Below are 25721 nucleotides of genomic sequence, written 5' to 3'. Positions count from 1 at the left end.
GCCACTGTAAGGCTGACGACATTTTTGGAACACTCCCTTCTCTTATCTAGATCTTATCTATTGTTCTGAAGCTATGTTCTTGTGGCATTTTAAAGTAATTACTATTTTAATGGGAATAAGCCAAAATTGAATGTTAAAATAAGGTTATTGACGTTTGACATTAATCGAACTTGTAAATACAATACATTTTGAAGACGGCTATCGCCGTATTCCCGTTCTCCTCCGGGAATCCTCCCGGTGCAAGGCATGCTCCTCCTCCAAACCTGTCGATTCCATCGCTCTTCTAATTCCTTCATTTCAAGAGCGTCGAGATCTACCTCTTTTTTTTCTTCCAGGGGGCTTCGATTTGTGAAGTTTTTGGGGCCAACGTTTGTCAGACATTCTCAATTGATGTCCAAACCATTTTGAACCTCTTCTTTCTATTCTGTCAATGACCGTTTCTGTAGCATTCATGTTATTTCTTATAGATTCGTTAGTCTTCCTTTCCTGCCTTGATATTCTAGCACTTCTTCTCAAATAATCCATTTCAACTGTCAACAATCTTCTCTTCAGGTCTGCATTAATTGAAAATACTTCAGAGCCATAGAACAAAGAACTGATTCAACCATGGTTTGCCCTATTCTTTTTTTGTTCCTTTTGGAAATGTGGTGATCCCACCATAAGGAGTTCAGACATCCTACAATTTTACGTCCCTGATTACTTCGTGTTTAATTTCGGTTTCTCCCAAGCCGTTCTTAACAATGAGTGGATCTAAATATTTAAATTTTTTCACTTGTTTGATTTCCATGTCCTCGTCTATCAACACTTCAAACCTCTGAACTGATAATTAAGTAAATATTCTGTTTTCTTCATGCTGACTTGTAACCCCCATTTTAAATATTCTCTCTATACATACTTTATCATAAAATAAATTCTAGATCATAAGAATCTTGAGCTAGGATGACTTGGTCATCCGCAAAGTTTAGGGAAAACAGTACGTCATTTCCTATGGGGATTCCCATTCCCTGGCAGTGGTTTTTCCAATTTTGGAGGGCTGCCTCAATATATAAATTAAACAGTAAGGGTAACATACTGCATCCTTGTGTTAGTCCTTTAGTTTCTTTTATTGGCTCTGATAGTCTATATCCGATTTTTAGGTAAGTAGTGTTATCCCTGTATACTTCTGTGATTATTCCTAAAAGGTATGGACTAATGTCGAGTTGTTGTTAAGCTTGCCACAATTTAAGTCTTGGAACTGTATTATACGCCTTTTCTAGGTCGATGAAGGCTAGATGTATTTCTGTACCAACCGCTATTCTTTTTTATATTAATTGTTGGAGTATAAACAAGTTATCAGTGCAAGATCAAAGATCAAAAATTCAAACGTCAATAAACTTATTTTAACCTTCAATTGCGACTTATTCCCATTAAAATAGTAATTAGATCTTATCTCTGTCATTAGCCCGGTTGGTATTTCTCTTCTTCTTCTTTCTTTTTAATGACTGCTTGGATGTAATTGTGAACACTATTCCATCCCTCCGTATTTCCCGTCATCTTTACGATCATCTCTTACAGTCACAGGGTTCATACCTATTTCTTTATACATTCTGTTTCTCTCCACTGTACATCTATTACACTCCAGCATTGTGTGAGTAACAGTGTCGGAATATTCGCAGTATAGGCATTTATCTGCATCTGTCTTTCTGAACCTAGAAGATACGCCCTAAAACAGACAATCTACCCAGTCCCTTAGGTTCGGGATCAGCATCTTTGTCCACTGAGCAACATCTTCCTTGTTGTTCCACTCTTCTTGCCATTTTTCCATTGATCTTTCCCTTTCTTTTTTTTTATAGCTGTTGTCAAATGCTTTCTTCTCCCATAGAGATGTCTCTTTTCTTTTCTACAGTCCTGTAGGCGCATGCTACTCGCAACAGACTCGTTCTGTCTAATTTTTTATAAGCCTAATATTAGGTATCTATATCTAAATATAATGAAAAATATTATTAATTATTGAGTATTTATACAATAATTATTGTGTTCTACATATTTAAAGTGGTAATTTAATTATTCAATCAGCGTTTTGGATTTTTTGTATTGTGTGTGAAAGACAAGTAACATTTTTCTACTATTCTTTATATATTTTACTTTATATGCCCTGGGGGGGGGGGGGGTTTAACCCCCAAAACCCCCCCCTGGGTGCGCCACAGGTTTAATGGAGTAGAAATAGAACCCTACGTCGAGAAACGACATTATCCTGCTGGACTTCACCAACTGTGAGTGTTTCTTGGTTGGGTAATGCAACTACTTCTGGTCATTTGGAAAAATAGTCAATTTATCAATCAAATCAATCAAACTTTTATTTCTTGATATTGTTATCGGAAATGGTGCCAGAATATCGACAGTAACTCGTTCCCATGGATTCGCGGTGATGGATTCTTTGAGTTTTCTCGTTTTAAGCCCCTTCTTGGATGCATACGGGGTCACATCGTTTGCACAATTGTACAACATCTTGCCGACAATTAACCCAGTAATACCTCTAATGAACTCTAGCCTAGTCCTATTGATCCCAAAATGCCCCCTGGACTATCGTGAAGTTTTGCACGCACGTTCTTTACACATGTTCTTGAGAACAACTTAGGTCAACTTCTCTCTTCAGCTTTATTTTTTTTTTTCGTTTTTGTCAGCCTCTTTTTCTTCTCTTTGAGATTGTTCCATTGCTGCAATCATGTCTCGAATTTTCTACATCTTGTTTTGACCATACAAATTCTCGAAAATAACTTATTTTAACTTAATCCCACTTATGACTCTATCTATCTATCTATACAGCCCTTACTGTCCAATTTTGGACATATACCTCCTCTTCCTTCTTCCACGTCTCTCTATTGTAGGCAGTTTGTATCCACTTCGGGCCTGCGTGTTTCTTCAAGTCATCTGACCATCTCATTTGTGGCCTTCCTCTTTTTCGTTTGTAACTATAAGGTCTCCAGTGTATGATCATCTTATTCCATCTGTCGTCTTTCTGTCTTATGGTATGTCCAGCGAACTTCCACTTAAGTTTTGCTATCTGCGTTAATACATCGGTCACTTTTGTTTTGTTGCGAATCCAAGTATTTCTTTTCTTGTCTGATAGCCTGATGTTCAGCATTTGTCTTTCCATGGCTCTTTAGGTCTTTGCTATTTTTTCCATGTTTTCCTTATGACACCAGTTGTTAAGTTATTCTGCTGGAGAGTATGCGCCGCTTGTCGGTAAGCATTGGATCTGCAAAACCGGCCGAAGCGTACGGTTTAGAATCTTGCTTAGTTAGTATCGGAACCGATAATGTCATAGTAGCTGTAAACTTGTCGCCACAGGTTTGCTCGTCTTCTTTTTGTGAGTGAATTTGTGTACCTCCATTGATAATGGTCCGATGCCATGTCGAAGATTTGAACCCCGATTATCCAGGTCCAAAAGCAGAAACAATACCGCGAAGGTTCCACTCCACTTTTTACATCAAACATGTAAGTTATATTTAAGTTACTACTTCATTTGTGTTTGGTAGTGGAAGGTCACGTGGACAATAAACCCCGTCCATTAAAAAGAGATGCAGGAACCGCTTCGTGAGAGTGCTGATAATTTGATTTTTCTCTTTTTCATGTCTGTTTTTTTCATAACTATTGACGCACCTATCCATTATACTCTGTGTTCATTATTCCAGACATCAACAAAGTACATAACTGGTTGAGATATTTCCTATCTTACTTGTTGGGATAGGAACTGATCAGTGTGTGTTTATAAACGTAACTAACATTGCAGAGCATCAGTTAAGTGATTACAATTGTTTCCAAGGCGAACGTGATCAAAGATGAGTTTCAATTGAACAAGCCTCGTAGTTAAATGTGTGATTAATGAAGATTTGTGAAACCGACCAATAACTCAATTTTGTATTATCTTAATGTGTAGTCAAACTATAACGTTAGCACTTACCTAATTAGAGCACTATTTTGTAAAAGTTCCCTGCTTAAATTTAATGGAATATCTTCCGAGTCTACAACACCTTTTACGAACCTTAACCATTTGGGCAAAATATTATCAGTCCTGTTCTTAATAAGAATTTTCTTGGTATATAGTGCGATTCCTGATTCAGTTTCCCTCGACATTTCAAATAAACCTTAAAGAATGATAGTTTGAATTATTACTTTAATATAATACAAGATATTCCTTTAAAAATTATAGTATACTTATAGTAAAATAAACATAGTTGTAGATAATTTAGACGTATCTTAAAATTTTCTTAGTGAATGGTTCCCCAGGTCATCGAAAAAAACCTCTTAGATCACTATACAAAATATTGGACGGACATCGGTTTTAATTTTCATGGTTCACTGTGCTTCGTCAAGTAGTGTGAGAGTGAGAGTAAAAGGGAGGGGGAAAGGGAGAGAGATAAAGTGATAGCAAAACGAAGGGAAAACTTTAAGTTATGGCAATTTCACAAGTGTTTTAAATAATAATATATTTATATTATATGACTAAAAAAACACAGAAACTATACCTGAGAGTGCAAAACAATCGACTTAAAAGCGATATTGGAGATTACACCTTGTTTTAATGTTAGAAATATAAAAATAAAAAGATGTAATGTGCAAACAATAACTTTATTATTGAACTTACAAAAATTACTATTGCATTATTTGGAAGACGCATTATAAAAACAATATGCAATACGAACAGAATTTCCTAAATATTCATCATTGAAACTAACGCAAGAAAGATGTTATTAACAGAGAAATCATCAATTACAAAATGAATTTCTTTATTTTTGCAGTATTTAATATTACCACCCCCACTCCTTATTACACTTTTCATACGATTTCGAATGGATCGGATGACTTTTCTAATACATGCTTGAAACATTGCTTCCCATTTATCATTAAGCGCAGCTCTCAACTCCATTATGCTCCTTGGTGCATGATTTCTGTCCCGGACCCTTTGTTTAAGCTCAGCCCAAACATGCTCTATAGTCTATAGGATTTATGTCCGGGCTCAATGCAGGCCAATTTATTGTAGGTACACCGATCTCAGTCAGATAGGTGGTGGTGACTCGTGGCATCGTGCATTACCATGCAATAAAGGCATCACCAATAAATCCTGCGTATGAAAATAGATGTTCTCCAAAATCTCTATCATAACGATATTTATAAGAAAAAAAAAACAGTTAGTATCTAACAGACCATTTTTTAATGTTAAGACAACATATTGAAATCAAAAAAGAGTTACTAAATCCTCACCCACTCCACGAAGGAATAAGAGTAAACCCAAAATATAAATCAAATATCGAAAAAGACTCTACGACAGTGAATATTAAGTAGTAGGCAAATAAATTCAGTCACAGTAACATAGGAAATTAAATAACAAGGACAACTACAATTTCCACTACAAGAATTTAAATAACAGAAGAAAGAAAAAGCATACTATAATAGTATGGTTTCAAAATTGTAGGCAATAAATTCCGAGAAATGGTGATGACAATTCAGCGTTACGTGGTCTTCCAGTGCCGTACAAAAAAATTAAGGATTAGAGGAAACGGCACTTGTATTAACATTTTTCAAAAATTATAATGTACTACTATTCTCTCCCTAATACCTAACGCTAACGAAATTCTAACAAAAATGTGAAATCGGCCATAAGAATAGTAGTCTTATAGAAAGAGAAGATATTATTTTGTGGCGGAGACATTACCTGAACAAAATCAAGACCATCTACGTGAAGGAAGTAAAATTTTTTATTTAGACCAAAATAGGTTGAACCAAGGCTATACTGCCTCAAAGGTGTTGTAAGATTTTGAAGTTAGAAACCATCGACTAGCCTTTATTGCAGGGTTGTGACCCGGTTTAAAAACAACAGCAGACAAAGAATGGAGACACAAAGGATTTTAACACACATGGGCAGTGATTCGAGTCTTCTGGATAAAGGCTTGTTACTCTTCGAATCCAAGAAAACCAATGACTAACATAAAGAACCAAATATTTGAAGGTTGGTTTTCAATAATTTTGTTAAACCTTAAGCCAAATTCTGTCAATGTTATGGAAAATGCATCTTACCATAGTCCACAATTGGAGCAATCACTGGCTTTCTCAAAGAAATATATCATTAGATGAAACTATGTTGAAAGTAGGATTACAAGCAAGTATAAATATGTCTCCTTGCTCTTGCAAGGAGACATATGCCCGAATACAATTATGACTATTTTTACTGTATCATCATTATCATCATTTTGGCTTTACAACCCTGTGTGAGTCCTAGCCTCACCAAGAATTTGTTTCCAGTCGTCCCTATCCATCGCCTTCCTCCGCCAAGCACGTATTTTCATATTTCTCATATCTTGATCTATGCTATCTAGGAATCTTGTTCTGGGTCTTCCTCTTCTTCTTTGACCAATAGGTCTATCAATTAGCGTTTTTCTAGCTGGGTCGGTTTGCTCCATCCGCATTACATGGCCTACCCGCCTCAGACATCCTATCTTAATGTGTTCCTGGTATATTCTTCCTAATAATGCTTACGATATCTGGTTCCTGGTATATTCTATAGAGTTCGAAGTTGTATCGTCTTCTCCAGACACCATTCTCATTTACCGCTCCATAGATTCTCCTTAGTATTTTCCTTTCGAAACATCCTAACATGTTTTCATTGCTTTTTGTTAAAGTCCAGGTTTCTGAACCATATGTTAGGACTGGGCGTATTATTGTTTTGTAGAGTTTTACTTTTGTATTTCTTGATATAACTGTAGATTTAAAAAGGAGATTAAGCCCAAAATAGCATCTATTAGCCGTGCAAATTCTGCGGTTTATCTCTGTGGTAGTGTCATTTTCAGTATTGACGAGCGTTCCCAGGTATACAAATTCGTTAACTGCTTCGATGACGTCGTTTTCTATAACAAATGACCGTAGTATTTGTGGTTGCGTACCTATTTTCATGTATTTCGTTTTATTGGTGTTTATTATTAAACCTATTTTTGTAGCCGCTTCTTTTAGTGCTACGTACGCCTCTCGTGTTGCGTTTTCCGTTCTCCCAACAATATTGATATCATCAGCATATACTAGGATTTGCACAGATTTGTTATATATTGAACCGGTAGTTGTGATTTGTGACGTACGTATTACTTTTTCCAGAGCTAGATTGAATAGTATACAGGAGAGTGGGTCTTCCTGACGTAGCCCTTTATTTGTTTTAAAAGGTTCAGAGAGTTCCCTGTGGATTCGGACTCTGCATTCAACTTTTTCAAGGGTTAGTTTGTTTAGACTTACCAACTGATTTTGTACTCCTAGGTCTATCATTGCTCTAAACAATTTTCTTCTATTTACAGAGTCGTAGGCTGCCTTGTAGTCTATAAATATGTGGTGCATGTCTACACCGTAATCCAGTGTTTTCTCTAGAATTTGTCTCAGGGTTGAAATCTGATGAATTATTGATTTACCACCTCTGAAACCAGCCTGGTATTGTCCTATTATTTGCTCTGCATATTGTGCCATACGATGGCATAGTATATTGGAGAATATTTTATACGCTGCATTTAGGAGCGTAATTCCTCGATGGTTATAACATTCAAAGATATCTCCCTTTTTGTGTATGGTGCAAAGTATTCCAATATTCCAATCATTGGGAAGGGACTTCTGTATCCATATTTCTTTTATAAGCTGCTGTAGTGTTATTATGATATTGTGGCCACCTTCTTTATATAATTCCGCTGGGAGATTATCTATTCCGGGTGATTTGTTTCTGGCTAGTTTGTTTACAGCGTCTTTAACTTCTAGGATCGTTGGTGGATCCTCCTCCATCTCGTCTGCTCCGGTTACCTCACAGTTTTCGTCTTCCGGGTTTTCTTCTTCTTCCTCTATATTAAGTATCTGGTTAAAAACTCAATAAAACTCAATTATTATTTCTCTGAATTTAGTGCTTAGAATTTTGGTATTATTTTGTATGCGATTGCTGAAAATGCAAATGAATCAAATTCTGTTATAGTAAAGGTATTTTAACAAAATGTTTTAAAACTTACCAGGCTTTCCTTCAGGAAAATATAACAAAGCTCTAATAGAAAGAGGTACATCAGTCTTGTAATGTAATGTATATCTAGGTACGTCATAACTGCCACTTATATATCTATAGAACTCGCTATGTTGTTGTGCTGTAACATTTTTAGCATCTGATAACCACAATGGTTGTACAATGTTTGTTTTTTTGCCATTAAGGTACAAAGGACTACCAACGAAGTTGCTGTACTTATTGACTACATTTTTAATAGTATCGTCATCTGCGAATTCTCTACAATCTGCTTTCAAATGAATAACAATTTTGGTTCCGTATTGAACACCCTCTGCAGGCTGAATTTCATAAGTACCGCTTCTAAAATTAAAGGAAAAACAAACATAATTTAAGATACTAATAAAAACAAGTACATAATATTCTCCGCCAAAAAAGTATCGCATCACTTATAAAATTACAAATATTTCTGACAGCATTTGGTTAATTTAAATTATTCCTTATTAAAAAGAAATTTGTACATACAGCTTATTGTTTAAGAAAAAAAAATGTTAATTGCTATTGTGTCTGGTTTTTATATGATCAGTATTTATTTTACTCTTGTAAAAAGTATACAGTTTGCGTTTAATTTAAAATTTCGTATTAAATATTGAGTATGGAAGGTTGTGACAATATAAATTTAAATTTAACGAGAGATCAAGTGGTTAGAATAATTTACCTCATTGAAGACGGAAGGAGTCAGAGATATGTGGCAAATTTAGTGGGTGTAAATCAGTCGACAGTATCACGAGTGGTAGTAAGGTACCGAAAGACTGGTGTTTATGAAAGACGAGCTGTAACAGGTCGGCCAAGAGTAACTACGCATTTGGACAATAGATTTTTAGTCCTTCAGGCTTTGTGTCGAAGACATGTGACTGCAAGTCAACTTCAACACGACTAGCCGAGACTCGAAATGTACGTGTGTCTTCAGAAACTGTTATGCACATCTTAAGACAGTCTGGAATTAGGGCCAGAGTAGCTGCTACTGCCCCGAGACTTACAAGGGAACACCATATAGCACATCTAACATTTGCAAGAGAGCACGTGAACTGGGATATCGTCGACTGGGGTAACATACTCTTTACGGATGAGTCAAGATTTTGTTTATACACTTCGGATCGAAGAAAACCAGTTTATAGACGAGATGGCGAGCGTTATTTTCAATGCAACCTAAGACCGGCAAAAAAATTTGGAGGAGGATCTATTATGCTGTGGGGCGGAATATCTCTTAAGGGCCAAGCTAGATGGAGGATCCTTAACTGCTGATAGGTACATTAGAGAAATTTTGGAGATGCTATAGAACATATATATATATATATATATATATATATATATATATATATATGTATATTTGGGTATCACATGCAGCAGCTTAAACTTATTCGTAAACTAGTTCGTAAGGTTTTATTATGCAATTTAGTGAAATTTTGCAATAGATTGTATATTTTATTATGTTTTATTCTGTGATATTGTCGATTTACCTAATTTTAGTAAATTTTAATTGTTATTGTTATTATCATTTTTTTTTACTTTTGTAAGCTTTGTCCATAAAATTGTACAATTTTCAGTGACAATAAAGCACATTTCTATCTATCTATCTAACAATCGTTTTTCTTTGGTCTACTCGAATAAATCTAAAAATAGGAAATTTATATCGTAAAGAAGAACCTATCAAACACACCTTATAAAAACTAAGACCGCTTTTGTTGATATATTTGCGACAACATTCTCTAGAAACATTTATCCTAGTTTCTCTATTCCACCTAGCAATTACTTCTCATAGTGTATTTTTTCTTCCCAACTTACATACTCTAATTAAATGCCTTACACTCCTTTGAGAAACAGCTTTTGGACGGCCAGAGCTTTTGCCGCGAACATCAATACTGGCAATTTTACCATATTTCTTAATTATATTAAACACAGTAGTTGTTGCTTTAGTCAATTGACTGGAAATTTTACGCATTGTTTTCCCTTTATGGTACTGATGTACCATAGGGGAAAAGCAGAAAATGTTCCAATATTTAGTTGTCAGCAGTTTTCAATTATCAAACAATTAATTAAATAGTAAGCAATATAAAATATTGATAATCTCCATAGAAATTTGGACCATCCTTAACGCCTTAAGCAACAATAGAATTGATGACTGATATACAAAAATCATCAAAAGTATATATAGGACAATGCAACATCACAAATAAAAGAAAAAATAAAACTACAGACAGGGGTTAGACAAGGAGATTCTATCTCACACAAGCTATTTACTTTAGCTCTAGAAGATGTGTTCCGAACTATAGAATGGGGAAATAAAGGAGTGACAATAGATGACGAAAATCTGAATCACCTGAGATTTGCCAATGATGTTGCGTAAATAGCAAAAGACAGAGAAGAATTGCAGGAAATGCTATTAGACCTAAATAAGAAATCAAAAGAAATAGGACTAAAAATAATTCTAGCAAAACTAGATTACAGATGTAATCCAAAAGATTGCCATGTTAAAGTTGAACTGAGCAAGACACATAGGAAGATTGGAAGACAACTGATGGATGAAGTGAATTATTGAATGGCGACCAAGAGCATAAAAGATGTACCATTTTTCAAAGTAAAAATGTTGCATGTCACAATTTATATAAAGTGAAGTCACTTATATTTAAAATTTCCAGAACGTTAACCTTAGAGTTCACATTTTCCTAACACAGCTAGTAATACAAAACCCATATGTAACTGCTCGATCTTTCATAGGCGTCAACATGGTATAATAATTAGAAAAATGTAATCATCATTACATTGGGAATTTTAGAATTATATTGATTAAATAACCAAAAACATTTGTTATTATTAATAATATAAATTTTATGAAATAACTTTTTAAGTCTAATTAGATTAGTGGAGGGACATTTATTATACTATTAATGCTATAAAAAAGTAAGTTTAAAATTTAGAATACATAATTTTGTATTAAAATGTTTTATGTATTTTAGTGTGTTGTAGTAGTCTTAAAACTAAGTGTATTTACTGTTAATTTAACAGTTTGACAAATAGTTGACATTTCAAAAATTCCTCACTTACTAACTATTCTGATGTTTTGGCAATGCTGTGGGGTTCTGATGTCATAAATCTTGATAATGACGTGCAATCATTTTTATATGAAAAATTCTATAAGTAGAGGCAGGCCTCAAACCAGATAGACTGATGACATCAAGCACATGACTGGTTACGAATAGATGCAAAAAATAACAAACAGAAATGAATGGACACACCTAAGGGAGGCTTACATCCAACAATGGATGGAATAGTTGTTGATGATGATGAACATAAAATATATAATTAGGCCCTAAAAATAATTCCATACATCATAAAAAATGTTAATTTCATATTTACAATTTAAAAAAATTTAAATAAAAGAATTTTGGTAAATTAGCGTTTTGCAAATAAAATTATTTGCAAAATAGCTGTTTGTTCCAACATATAGTTGTTAGGGCTCGTAGTGCTAGTGATGAATGTATATTGAAGATATTGGAAAGAAATCAGTTGGAAAAACCATAATCAATGTGGTCTCATGAAAAAACTAATCTCATAATAATAGGGCATACATATATGCAAATGTTCTATTTTCACAAACACTATTTTGTTATTTTGTCACATACCCATCAGAGGACCATTTATATCCAGTGTCTTCTCCAACAGCTCTTGAATAAACATCTACTTTATCAGCTACCATAAAAGAGCTGTAGAAACCAACGCCAAATTGTCCTATAATATTATTATCACCTGCAGCAGCTTTTTCTTTGATTTGTTCAATAAATGCCTAAAATTAACTAGCATTTTACATACAACTCAAACTAAACTTAAAATTAAATTATTTGTAATAAATTTCAAAAAAATGTCACTGTAGGGATTTGACTTAAATTCAATTAATCAATGTATTTATTAAACATATTATGCAAGTTCCAGCATATTCTGATACATGACTGATAACCATCAGAATGGTTATAATAATGGCACAAGAATTGAATTACCTTAGATCCTGACTTAGCTATTATACCCAAATTTGATATAAGGTCCTCCTTTGTCATTCCAATACCTGTATCCTAAAAAAATATAGATCATTAAATGTCTATGGAACACTTTTACTTTATTTTTTACCTGTATGGTAATTGTTCGATTTTGTTTATCTGTTGATATATGTATTTCTAATGGTCGATCAACATCTTGAATTTTTTTGGCAGCCTCATCTCCTGAAACCGCTAAGTATCTGAACTTTTCCAAGGCATCACTAGCATTGGATATTAGTTCTCGTATAAATACTTCTTTTTCTGAATATAACGATCTGGCCACTATATCCAAGAGCATTTTGGTTTCAGCCTTAAATTCATATTTTGTACTTTCACCTAGAAAATATGTTTTACAAACTCTTCTAAGTTATGTACTGATATATACTAATAGAATGTACCTGTTGGTTTCTCCGTGTCTTTAATAATTGAATGATGTTCGTCTTCACTAGGCGATGTTTGTGTACTTAAAAGTCTTATAAGGTTCCGGTTACCTGCAAAATTATTTCTTTTTTAATTTGCAGATTTAACATAACCTTATACTTATCTTACCCAAAGATGAACTCTTTCTAGAGTTAATGTTTGTAAAGTTGAGATTTCTTGTTATTAGCCTTAAATCTCTAAAAGCAAGTAATCGGCTGAATCTGCTTAGAGACATTTTTTCAAAAAAATATTTTTAAATTATTTTATTTTTTGGATTGATCTTGACACTTGCGCCGTTAATAACTAGCTTCACGGCCTTCACGTGTTTGGGTGTTTAATAAAGGAGATAAGGGATAAACATGGCATGGCATATATAATAATACCTACAATTTATCTAAAAAAAAATAAAAACAGAGAATTAACTGCATTATCAAATAATATACGGGAATATAAGGGTAAAATCGAAGTAAAACGGGGTCCTGGTAGTCAGCTAATATCTTGGCTGAAAAACAGTCGCCATAGGACCGGCGGGTTAACTACATACACACTACACAGAGAAAAACAGAAGATACAGAAGAATTCAATAGGAATTTTCTTAGACAAGGAAAGAGAAATAGAAAATTTAGATTTTCATTCAAAATTTGTGCAAATTTTACTTCTTAATGTTTATAAACAATGTAGATATGATTAAAAAAAAAAAAAATAGTCGCTAACTTCGTCCCTATTGGTCATAGAAGATTTATTTTTTTTTAAATGTGAGTTTTTTTTTACCAGCTATCCAATGGTTGTACGTACAAGCATTGTTTAAATAGAACTAGTTAGTCAACGCAATGTATAAATTTGTTTGATTCTAATTGAGACAGTCACTAGATGTCACCACTCTTTCTGTCTCAATAGATTTTAATATACCATTCTTTGTTTGATATACGTTATACTAGATGGTGCTATGTGAAAAAGTTAAAGACTAAACTTAACGTCCATTTTTGATCCATTGAATTAAATTCACCAGCGTTGCAATATTTCACTGACATAGTAGCAACAGGTTTATTTACAACATTTTAAACATGTAACAAAAAACAGACCTTGAATCACTTAAGATATTCATTTAAAATAGAGTTATTACTATCAACTAGTAAATATCGTGTCAACTAAAATTGTACATAAACGTACTGTGGCTTCTAATTCTTCCTATATCTAAATAAGTTTAAAGAATTTAAATATTTTATTTTATTTGGAAGTGTATTACAAAAATTTGGTCCGAGGTAAGTAAAACATTTTAATTCTGTGTGTTTAAAACAAAAAACATTTGTATGAGAAATGAACAAATTAGGTATTTAGAAATAAATTTTAGCGGATAATACATACATTCGATAATATTTGAACAAAGTGATTTTAAATTAAAATAATGTTACTTCCATAATAAATAAATCGTTTTTTACAGATGGCTGGAAATATTTGTTGTTATTACAAATGTGGTTTATCATCATACAAAATTCATGGTTTAAGAATGTTCAGATTTCCGACAAAAAATCTTTCGGCTTGTCAAACATGGATATTACACTCTGGTAAGTAAATAGAAACTTTTTATATTCTTTTATTTTACACCGTTTCCGTTACGTAATTAACTTAAAAAAATGTTTATTTTTTTTTTTCATTCATCATTTGAATTTTACGTTTTCGTTGGTATTATAATTATGATATAATAAACTTCGGAAAAACAAATTAGAGAACTAATTTATACACCAGTCCATCTGTAAAAAAATCATTGATTACACGTAAAAATCTTATAAAGATATTTGAAGGTTCTAAAAGATATATGAGTGTTAGTTAATAATAAATCTGTGAAGACATACAGGTATTTTGGTTTGTTTTTGTTTAAACAATTTTAATAAGTGAGAGGTCATTCTTTTGCTTTAAAACGTTTTTTATCCAGTTTAGAGAAAAATAGTTAAAATAAAAATTGTAGATCTTAAAAAGTTCTTCCTTTTGTGAGTTTCTAAATTAAAATATATGAAGAATTCACAAGGAATCTACGTTCCTGTATTTGGCTGTATACCATATATTAAAAAATTTATTAAAATCCTTTGTAAAAGGTATATATTTTTAAAAACCCAAACGGGCTGTGTTAGACAAAACATTTTCGGAATCCATTATTCCAAGCAACTAGGGAGTTGCTTCCATAAAGTCCTCGTAGACACACCGTCTCAGGACTTGCAACTTCAACGTGGAGTCATATGTCGCCATGTTACCTAATCAAACGGTAACTTTAACATCCTAATAATTTATAAAATATAATGTAAAACAAATGTAACTAATTATTTGTTAACGGGTTTTTACCCATGTATTTAGTGGCTACATTCATGTACTCCTAGACACCGATGATGGAATAATGGATTCCGAAAACGTTTTGTCTAACACAGCCTGTTTGGGTTTTTAAAAATATATAACTTTTACAAAGGATTTTAATAAATTTTTTATATAAAGAATTCACCAAAATAGTTGCAAAAAACCCTTGATTTTGCAGAAATTTATAAATTTTAATAACTTTGTTTTTGCATAATGGTATGTAATGTAACTAATAAAAATAGTGACGATTTGTTTATCATGGAAAGCGATTATTTAAACAACTTTTTGTTGAGCTACCCCAGTTAAAAAAAAAATTATGTTTTACGTGCCACAGAAGCCAAGATATTGCAAATTTTACAAGCGCGATTTATTTTAAAAAAGTTCAAATCTAAAAAAAAAACGGAGCTCAGATGGTTCTCCATTCTACTTCCGAAGAGGTATTTTACGAGTACCATCATTTTAACGGGTTATAAATTTTTTACTTCTTTACTGCATATGCCATCTGTAAGCTGGATCGCACAATTCAGATCTTTATTTAGAGTCCCTTCAGTTTTCATCTTTTACTGTTAATAGACAATGGAAGTATGATTTTAAGAATAAAATGCTTTGGTTTTAAATATAAAATGCTCTCTTGGCTCGTAATGGTCATAGAAGATTCTTTTTTTTTTAGGAAGTGTGTTTTTCATCAGTTTTTCATTAGCCTCTATATAAGTTTGTGGCATAAACGATATCAAAGATATAAATGTTTATAAACAGATTAAATAACCTATAAACTATTTGCTCTGATTGACATTTAGCGCACTGTAATAACTTATTAATTTCCATAATTTCAAGGAGCTATGTTATATGTTTTTGCACAAAAAAGAGTTATTTTAATTTATAAATAACTCTTCATTATAAATTTGCATAAATAGCTGCAAAAATAAGGTTTTTTGCAACTATTTCGATTAATAGTTTCTTGTATTTTAATTTAGATACTCTCAAAAGTTACATTACTTTTTATGATCTACAACTCTAAAAAAGCTGAAAAAATCTTAAACAGATATTTAAAGTCTCTAAAAGGTATATGAGGGGTAGCTGATGACAATTATGTGAAGACTTTAGCTAATTTTGCTTTGCTTTTTTTTTAAACAATCGTAAAAAGTGAAAAAATTTATGCACATAAAACGTTAAAATAAAAGTTATAGATCATAAAATGTTCTCTAATATTGATATTTTTATAATTAAAATACATAAAGAATTCACCGAGATAATTTAAAAACCCTTATTTTTAAAGTATAATTTATAAATGTCAATAACTTTCTTTTTGCATAACGATATGTAATACAACTATTTAAAATTATGGCAGTTAATGAGTTTTTAAAGTGTGCTAAATGTCATACAGAACGACCATACAGTTTATGAGTTATTAAATTTGTTTATCCAGGAGACCGATTATTTAAACAACTGTACTTGTCCAAACAGTCACTCTAGGGATATTTTGTAAATAGCAATCGATTTTTTATGGCTTCGTTTTAAATTATTTAAAAAAAAAAACATCAAGAATATACTAAATTTGTTTTTAAAAATCAGTTTGAAGAGTAACAAATTTTTAGCATATAAAAATTTCTAATAACTTTGACTTTTTTATGTCATACACTTGTATGTAGGCTCAATATAAAGCTAATAAAAAAAACATTAAAAAAAACCAAAACCTTCTATGGCCCAGAGAAAATCAAATAGCATTTTTTTTTCTTGTTTAAGAAATTGCAAATATTTTCATTGTTTATTAACATTAAGAGCTGAAAATTGAACATTGTAAAAGAATATCTAATTTTTATAATTCGATTTATCAATAGCATACACAGTGAAGAAGTAAATTAGTTTTGAAACAAAAAAATAATGGTACTCGTAAAATATCGCCACAGAAAAATGCAAGGGAGATCTGTCCGCTGCAATATCTCAGCTTGTTTCTTGTTAGTGGTTATAGAAAGTTCTGTTTTTTTTTTAAATTGTGCTTTTACGCCAGCTTTTCATTGAGCCTACGTACAGCCGTATGACATGAAAAATATCAAAAGTAGTATAAATGTTTAGAAGCTAAAAAGCACTTTTGCAAACCGTTTTTTTAATAATAACGATCGATTCAAAAAACATCAAATAACTGTCAAAGGTTAAACACCCTTGTTAAAGTTCCTAATGGATTTTAAAGATTTAAACAGTGTTAAACAGATAAATTAATTCATCGACGAGTTAACAATACGAAGCGAAGTTCTTTAATCACAATGTGATAAGAAGACGAGTATCAAATTTGGTTTTATATTTCAATAGTCGAATTTAATTGTGGCTATATTGGTTTAATTAAAGAAAATCAGAGAAAATCCCAAGAAATAGGTGAGATCCTTTTTTTCTTTCTTTCCAGTTTGGGAGAGGGTCCTTTAGGTACTCACGTTTAGGTATTGTGTTACGGTCTTTGTAACCAAAACTACACATCATGAACAGTAATTAAATATTTACATTTACACAAAACAACTTCAGTTTCAACCCAAAATCATATGTCGTTGCCGCAGTCTCTAGACCTCCTTCCCGTTCGTTTTCTAAAAGGGGACAAGTTATTGTCATGCACTCCATTTTGAATACTGTTTTATTTGAATATATTAAAGAAATTGGTAAAATAGTTTATCCAAAAAATATTACTTTTAAATCTCGCATTTCGAATAATCGAATCTACATTTTCCTCACTTCTACTGACATCGTTGATCAACTAATACACCGAACGTCATAATTAATTTTACCGTCATCTTTATCTGCAGGCTTCTTTCTGCGACCAAAAGAATCCTTATTTCAAATGTATCTCCTTCCATCCCGCATTCACTAATCGAACAGTCCCTAAGAAATACGGAACATCAGATAATCAATAGGCATATATCATGAGTTTTCTGCTCTTTGTATATTCTTACTTCATCTTTTGCCAAATTTAGACACGATATTTAATTAAGTAAGAAAACTTTATGTACTTCAAATACTAGCCCAAGTCTAGTTTAAAAAATAAATTGTTAATAAAAAATAACCTTAAAATATCCAATCCCTTTTTTAATCAAAAGGTTATACTTGATAAAATAAAAGTTTTGGAACAAATCTGGACGTAACCATATATACTCTTTTCTTCCTTCACCCTTTCCTTATTCATCCTTAGTTTCACAAGATACCAATTATCCGAACTCTTTTATAAACTATTTCGAACTAAAAGCTGCACTCAAATCCTATAAATTTACAAAAATTAGGGTTTTCTAGAATTATCTTGAAAAATTTCTCGAAAATTTCTTAGGCACCAACGACCCTCTAAATGAAGCCAGTAAATTTACCACTGACATACCGCTGACAATCGTCAATGAAAGATCTTGCCCTAATCTATACTAATATAAAAGAAAAATCATTACAAAAAAAAATTTTTGTTAAAATCCATTATAAAAGGTATATAAATTAAAAAACCCAAATGGGCTGTCATGAAGACAAAAGGTTTTTGGAATCTATATTCCATCATCGGTGTCTAGGTGAACATGTTTTGAGCCGCTAAATATCTGGGTAAAAACCCGTTAAAAGTTATATGTTACAATTTAGTTTACATTATTTAGTCTTATATATTAGGATGTTAAAGCTACCAGTGGATATAATAACATGGCAAATGTTATCATATCCACTGGTAACTCAACCCTGGTGAGGTCCCAACCTCATATAAACTTATACAAAGTGTAGTAAATCTACTTCAAGATAGATCTAACGAACTAGGATTATCACTCACTGAGAACAAAACCAAATTAGTAAAATTTTCCAGAAGAATTTTCACTCCCTTAACCAAAATTTTATTTAACAATTCTCTACTTTCTGCTGTTAATTAATGTAAAATTCTCGGTTTTATGTTTGACTCCAGATTAAATTGAAAGAGTCAAATCTATGAACTTAAAACCAATTGTTTTAAAAGTTTGTTTGTTTGTTTTAAAACCCTCAGTCATCTTCAATGGGGTGCCGATAAAACTTCTTCTAGGTCTGAGCGCTTTTCGCTTTAGTCCTATTGAGAGTGTATACCGTGAATCTAATGAACTTTCTCCTACCCTAAGACGATAATCACTTCTACTTTCGTATGCTGCATCAACATCCGCAAATCCATTTAATCCCGTTCATTCCCTAATTGCCACAATGGCGTCTTCTTCCACTAACAATAACCAACACCTTATATTAAAACCTATACCTCAATTAATTTGTCCACTACTTAAAAATATTGACCTTTTTCAGACTAGTTCATTTCCTCTAACTTTACTTCCCCTCTGGGCTAAAGATCTCCCTTCAATATATACCTCTCACCATTTTTAACAAACTTGAATCTTCTAACCTTCTTAAAAAGAAAGCATTTTTAGAATTTAATTTTCTATACAGATGCTTCTAAAACTACCACTGGTATTGGTTGCGCAGTAACCACTAAACATGAACTTGTAAGATCATCTCGGTTACCCTTAATATGCAACGTTTGCACAGGTGAACTATATAGTATTCTGTTGGCTTTTAAATGTATCTCCCATCAAAACAGACATATTGCCATTTGTTCAGATTAACTTTCATATATCCATTTAGTCAATACAATTTTCACTGACCACCTATTAGTTCAAAACATTCATGACATATACCAAAATTTCTCTGCTTACGTTGTAAGTCTCTCTCATATGGCTGCCTTCTCACACCGGAACTACTGGTAATAAAACAGCAGATAATTTTGCCAAAGAAGCTACTAACCATGGGGTGACTGAAGTCACCCCAATTCAACTAGCTAACGAATCTCGAAATTCGTTTTTAAAAAGTCAGTAGAGGATATTTGACAAAACTTATAGCAAAAGAGCAAAACAACTTTTCATAAACTTCAATCTTTTATTGGTCATCTCTCCCTAGACTTCATAACTAGAAGAGAAGCATCGACTATTAGAAGACTACGAATCAATCATACCAAACTTACCGACTGCAAACAATTCACCAACCTGTATAAAGCACTGGACTTGAAACCTTCTCTAAGGAACTAGAGAATCATCTACCTCTTCCTCAACTGTAAATTGTATATGTTGATTATGATTGTTGAAAATGTTGACTATTTCATTAATTTTGTGCTTAGGAAGTGCCAAAACTAAATCATCTACATATCTTTTAATAAAAGGAATGAAAAAAGTGTAATTGTTGATACAATCACTGATAACATCATCCATGACTAGATCCCATAGGACTATCAAAAATTTGTTTTTGGTAGTGATATGGGATCTTTTTTTTCCTAATATTGTTCTGAAGCTATTTTCTTGTGGCATTTTAAATTAATTACTATTTAAATGGGAATAAGCCACAATTAAAGGTTAAAATACGTTTCAATTTCCACTTCGGAAATCGTTCTAAAAAACAAACATGTTTGAGAACGATTTCCGAAGTGGAAATTAAAACGTCAATAAACGTATTTTAACCTTTAATTGTGGCTTATTCCCATTTAAATAGTAATTAATTTCTTTTTTTTCCTATCTAAAAATTTTTTTTCTTACTCTTATATAATATAATATATAATATATATTATATATATATATATATATATATATATATATATATATATATATATATATATATATAGATATAAACATATATTGGCATAACTTCCAAGTTATCTATATCTTAAATACAGAACTTATTTTTTTAATTTATTGTGCAGAAAGTTGCTTTTTTTCAGTTGTGTTAATAATAATATTGTTGTAGGTAATGCTGCATTGGAAAGTCTGGAGCTACCCGATTTAAAAAAAATCTATGCAGTAAGCATTTTGACCAAAAATATCTAAATGCAAAATATTTACCCAGTACTGCTATACCAAAAAAATATAGTGAGGTAGAAGAGGAAGGTTCGTTAACGACACCACGCGTTTTTCATACGTATTCAATAGAAAAACAACCATCAACCAGTGCCAATACTGTTTCGCACAGTGATAATTCTGAACTTGACGATTTTGTTGATGAGCTTTTTAGATATGCCGTTATCACCATTGGTCAAGAAAAAAAGATTTCATAATTATCACACACTTTAAAGGAGATTACATGCATCTCAAATACGGATTAATCTTCTTAAAACTCGCATAACAGCACTAAAAAAAGAGACTGGTTAAGATTAGGACAAAATCTGTACAAACTGCACGAAAGCCACAAACTCAGTTTTCTGCTGCAGTTTTTCTTGAACACTTTACTATCATAACGTTTGTTGGACTTGATACCATTGTAGTTAAACATCGATCTAATATTTTTAAACTAGTATTGCTGGTTCATACATAGATCCAACTCATACATTGCTTATTTTAGTTCATGCAAACAATGTTACAATCGATTTCTATAACTATTAATGTAAACAATTTTGTTTTGTTTTTTTACCTTGAATTATTATTTTGTTAATATTGTCTATGGTGTAGTTATTAGAATTTTCATAAGTGTTATCTAACTATTAAAATAACGCGAATTTAATTTTTGCATAAACAGTCATATCGGGCGAGTTGATTGAAAAAAACATTCTCATTTATGTAAACAGAAATACAAAAATGGTGTGTATATTATAAAATACATAAATAAATAAAATAAAGGGTACTATTTATTAAAGTTTTTAATTATTATTCCTTTTATCCCAACACATAGATTAATTTGTCCCTAAATATGTGTTGCCTCTTGTTGTGGCATATCGATCTGTTTATTTGTTTCAAAACCATTATCAAAAAACCATACCCATAAATTTACTATATTTTCAAACGTCATTTTAAAGATTAAAAGATTGAAAATTTAATTTTCTCAAAACATACATAAAACCATTGTTTAAAAAGATTTTTTTTTAAACAATGATAAAACTCAAGTCTTGACTAAAAAATAAACCTCCGCATGAGTGTTCTAAGACGATAGCAGTCGAGTCTATTTCAATTAAATATTTAATCCTTTTCTAACAAATCATATAACCAAATTAAATATCTGGTAAACTAATGAAAATTAAAAAAAGGCAGCATTTAACTGCTTCATTTAAATAGATTACTAACCGGTTTAGATTTATCAAGTCTCAAAGTAGAAAAACAATTTGAAATATTCGCTCGAAATAGTCAAGTTATGTTTCACAAAACGCATACAACGATAATAACAATAAGCATTTTATTAAAATCTTATATTTTCTTCACAATCTGGCACCCGTGTACAGGTTTGCATAAGTTACCACACAGGTAAAAATATACTCGAATAGAATCCTGCTGAGAATTAAGTTTCTGTTAATAGTTTTTTAAATTTATGACTAGAGGCCGCCATATAACGGCAGAATAAAAATCAAACGTTTGTTCCATAAGGATTGTCTAACTAGTCCTATTTAAACAATGGTACAAGTCTGTAGCCTGAAAAATATAGAAGTTATTACAATTGTTTATAAGTAAAAACATACTTCTTTTTCAAACGTTTATTTTGTAAATAATTTCGATGGAAACGCAATAAACATTTAACTTCTGAGATAGTCTAAGTCTTAAAGAATCCTATGAAATTTGCTAAATGTGTCTAGCATCATGAATAGGGCAAGCTCAATAGTTTAAATAATTAGCCTCAGGGATAAACAAATTAAATAACTTTTAAACTATTTAACCGATCGGGGGGAAATTTCGCACAAATTTATAGGACAGTAATTCCTTGATGTTTAAATGTATTAATAACATTTTATTTTGTTAATAAAAAAATTAATACAATTTATAAATTAGTCCAAAAACCTGCTTTTTTGCAAATATCTCGTAAATTATTTATGAATTTTAATTGAAAAAAACGGGAAAATAAAGATATTCTTGATATAAAAAAATGATATAAATATTGTTTATTTAAAATATAAGGGAAAAAACTTATAGACAAAAAATCAAATTGTGACCATAAATTATTGTTTAAAAAAAACGCAAGGTAAAAATAGGAGTATCTTTTCATCTATTCGCCATCTATAAGTAGTAGTAACCCCCACCTATGTCTTAAAAGCTTCAGATATCTGCGAAACATTTTTCGAGCTAAATAATAATTCGAAATAGGTAGATGTTGCCACGAAACTGCTAATCACTATTACTACAGTGTATTAATAATTGCCTAACTAATAGAAGCTAACAATTTTCGAATATCTCTATATACTCAATTCTTTCTAAATATAAGAAGGTTTAAGAAAATATACTTAATGAAGAAATATTATTTTAACATATTAATATTATTTTAATTTTGTTTTACAGAATATTCATTTACGCCATACAGTTATTATTCTAGTCGTGACATCTATACGTCTATGACTAAACTAGTCCAGAACAAAATAAATTTCCATAAATTTCTTTTTAAGTTAGGATATTACCCGCTAGATGTCAAACAAATAGAATATGTAACTGGTTGTATAATTTATTAGTCACTTCTTGATTATTTCGGAATAAAATGATGTAATTATTGTCATTAAAAAATGTTATTAAACATTTTTCAAATAAAATGCAGCAATATGTCAAACCCTAGAATAATGAAACAGAATAATATTTATAAAATACTTTAATATCAGATGATATCAGATGAATAAATTTTGAGTTTATTGAAGTAAAAATTCACTAAAATAAAAGTATACTTTATTAAATAAAATAGTCTTTATTTATCAATTTTTATTTACATTTATTTAGGTATTACATTTATTAAGATTTTCTGCAGTTTTACAACGATCGTGATTGTTCATTATGCAACCAGTAATATTTTTGCTTTCTCTACTGACATTTTAGTCCACAGACCTCCGATTTGTGATTTAGTCAGTGCTGGCCAAAATTTTAAAATTGAAGTTCGCAAAATATAGACTGTCACAAACTACATACCTATCTCACCAAAATTTTAATTGTTATTTTTGTAAAATAATTATATATTTTGGTCTTCGTACTTATTCATAGCCTCTAAACTTTTTTTTATTGAAAAATTTACCGCATCTTTATCCGCAAAGATATAGAAAAAAAAAAGTTCATTCGTTCTAGAAGGAATTATTAGAGCGACTGATGAATCGATATGTCGTGGAATGCAATTTTAGATTCACCATGTCGCTCCATTCATCGTCTGTTGTTTTAAAAATTCTAGAATTTATGTAAAAATTTAGACACAGATTTAGGCAAAAATCTGAATTTTGGTTTCGAACACCTAGAAATCTCTGGATTTCTATTTCTTGTTTTATTCTCAGTAACTCTGGTGAGTCCTGCTAGGACGAAATACGTACCTATAAGCCAATTTTAGAGGCACTAATTCTAGAAATCAAATCTTAACTATCTTTTCTAAATATGAATATGTTGTACTTAAGAGAGCAAAGGAACAAAAAAAATTACTCAAATATCTCAAAGAAAAGAATGGGGATGTTCAAACACTACAAAAGCTGCTACTTTTCTGCTAGAAGTAGAAATAATTAAATCCACTTACTAAATATTCGAAAACAAACTAATTTTTTAAATATAAATATTGAATATAAACATGTATTGAATAATAACTTATACTTCGAAACTAAATTTTGTGCTTTTGTATAAAATATATTGTTTTCACTTCTATCGAATCTCTCCTAAACAATCTGCACTACATTTTTTCACTACAAATAACATCATCCACAGTTTTCAACTCGACTTTAGTAAAGATCTTACTTAGATAAAAACTAACAATAAGTGTATTTCTAGAAGTTTAAAAGATCTTTGTTCAAATCTTGCATAACAAAGTTTAAAAGAAACTTTTGATCGAAGATATGGTCATTCCTTTTGTCAAATTAATTCAAATCTACCTCTTAGACAGAAAAATCACTGTGAACTGATCACTTTTGAGACTATTCCACTTTTATGTTAGAAGTACATCAAGATTGCATGATCAACTTACATAGTTGTCAGCACTAACTTCCAGAGAAAATATATCCATAAAGGAACATGCACATTACCAGGAACCAATAAAGCCAATCAAATTGACCATATCTTCATCTCAAAAAGACGGGCAACGGATATAACTAATGTCAGAACGTATCTGACTCATATATGGGGGCAAAACTGCGACAGAAATTCGCGACAGTGGCAGAAGGGAAAAATAGCCAAATTAAAAAATGGAATGTTGAGGGATTCAAAAGTCCAACAAAGACACAAGAATATCAAAATACCTACTCTCCAAATAAAACTCAACGGAATCAGAGAGAAAGATACTGCAGAGGAAGAATGGAGACAATTAAAAACAATAACGGAGTCTGCAGAGGAAACTGTCGGAAAAGCCAAAAGGCAAAGAAATGCGGAATGGTATGATGATGAATACAGAACTGCGCTAGAGGAAAAAATGCAAGCTGGGCTTAACCGACTACAAAGAAACACAAGAAATAGCAGAGAAATTTATAACGAAAAGAGAATATAAGCGACTAGAATATGTAGAAGAAAAAAAAGAGAGGCTTTGAAAAAACAAGTACAAGAAATTCTAAAACATAACAACCGACATAAGAGCAGAAAATTTTACAAAATAATAAAAGAAAGCACACAGTTATTTAGACCAAAATGCAAAGACAGGGACGGAGAACTACTAATAGAGAAACAAGATATTATAATGAGATAGAAAGAATACTTTGAGGAAAACCTAAATGCAGACAATGGAAATGATCAAAAGGAGACAATATATTTTACGGCGGAGCAGCCCATGCGGACAAAAGAACCAAAATGACTATCTACAGAACTTTGATTAGACCCGTAGTAACCTATGGTTGTGAAACCTGGGTAATGACGAAAAAAGAAGAAGCCCAACTCAGGACATTCGAGAGAAAGACACTGAGAAAAGTATATGGCCCGGTGCAAGAGGAAGAGGGCACATGGAGAATC

General features: G+C 31.6%; 1 protein-coding gene and 1 long non-coding RNA gene across 2 annotated transcripts in view; one reads left to right on the top strand and one right to left on the bottom strand.

Moving 5' to 3' along the window:
- The window catches only part of Trap1 (TNF receptor associated protein 1), a 60795-nt gene extending 47965 nt beyond the window's left edge, over positions 1-12830 (bottom strand). Inside the window, exons 1-7 of the mRNA XM_072534567.1 lie at positions 12634-12830; positions 12483-12575; positions 12176-12420; positions 12049-12120; positions 11677-11837; positions 8010-8356; positions 3944-4127 (exon numbers count right to left, since the gene is read on the bottom strand). Of these exons, the coding sequence (XP_072390668.1) occupies positions 3944-4127; positions 8010-8356; positions 11677-11837; positions 12049-12120; positions 12176-12420; positions 12483-12575; positions 12634-12739 (1208 nt within the window). The 5' untranslated portion in view covers positions 12740-12830. The remainder of the gene's footprint in view (positions 1-3943; positions 4128-8009; positions 8357-11676; positions 11838-12048; positions 12121-12175; positions 12421-12482; positions 12576-12633) is intronic.
- A 491-nt stretch (positions 12831-13321) lies between these two features.
- On the top strand, positions 13322-22233 carry LOC140443352 (uncharacterized). The gene is made up of 3 exons (XR_011951197.1): positions 13322-13766; positions 13946-14069; positions 20605-22233. It is a non-coding gene; the product is annotated as an uncharacterized lncRNA (long non-coding RNA).
- Positions 22234-25721: the final 3488 nt, after the last annotated feature.

This window comes from Diabrotica undecimpunctata, chromosome 6, assembly GCF_040954645.1.
Source record: "Diabrotica undecimpunctata isolate CICGRU chromosome 6, icDiaUnde3, whole genome shotgun sequence".
NCBI lineage: Eukaryota > Metazoa > Arthropoda > Insecta > Coleoptera > Chrysomelidae > Diabrotica > Diabrotica undecimpunctata.
The sequence above is the reverse complement of the archived record's forward strand: the minus strand, read 5'-3'. Positions and strand labels throughout refer to the sequence as shown.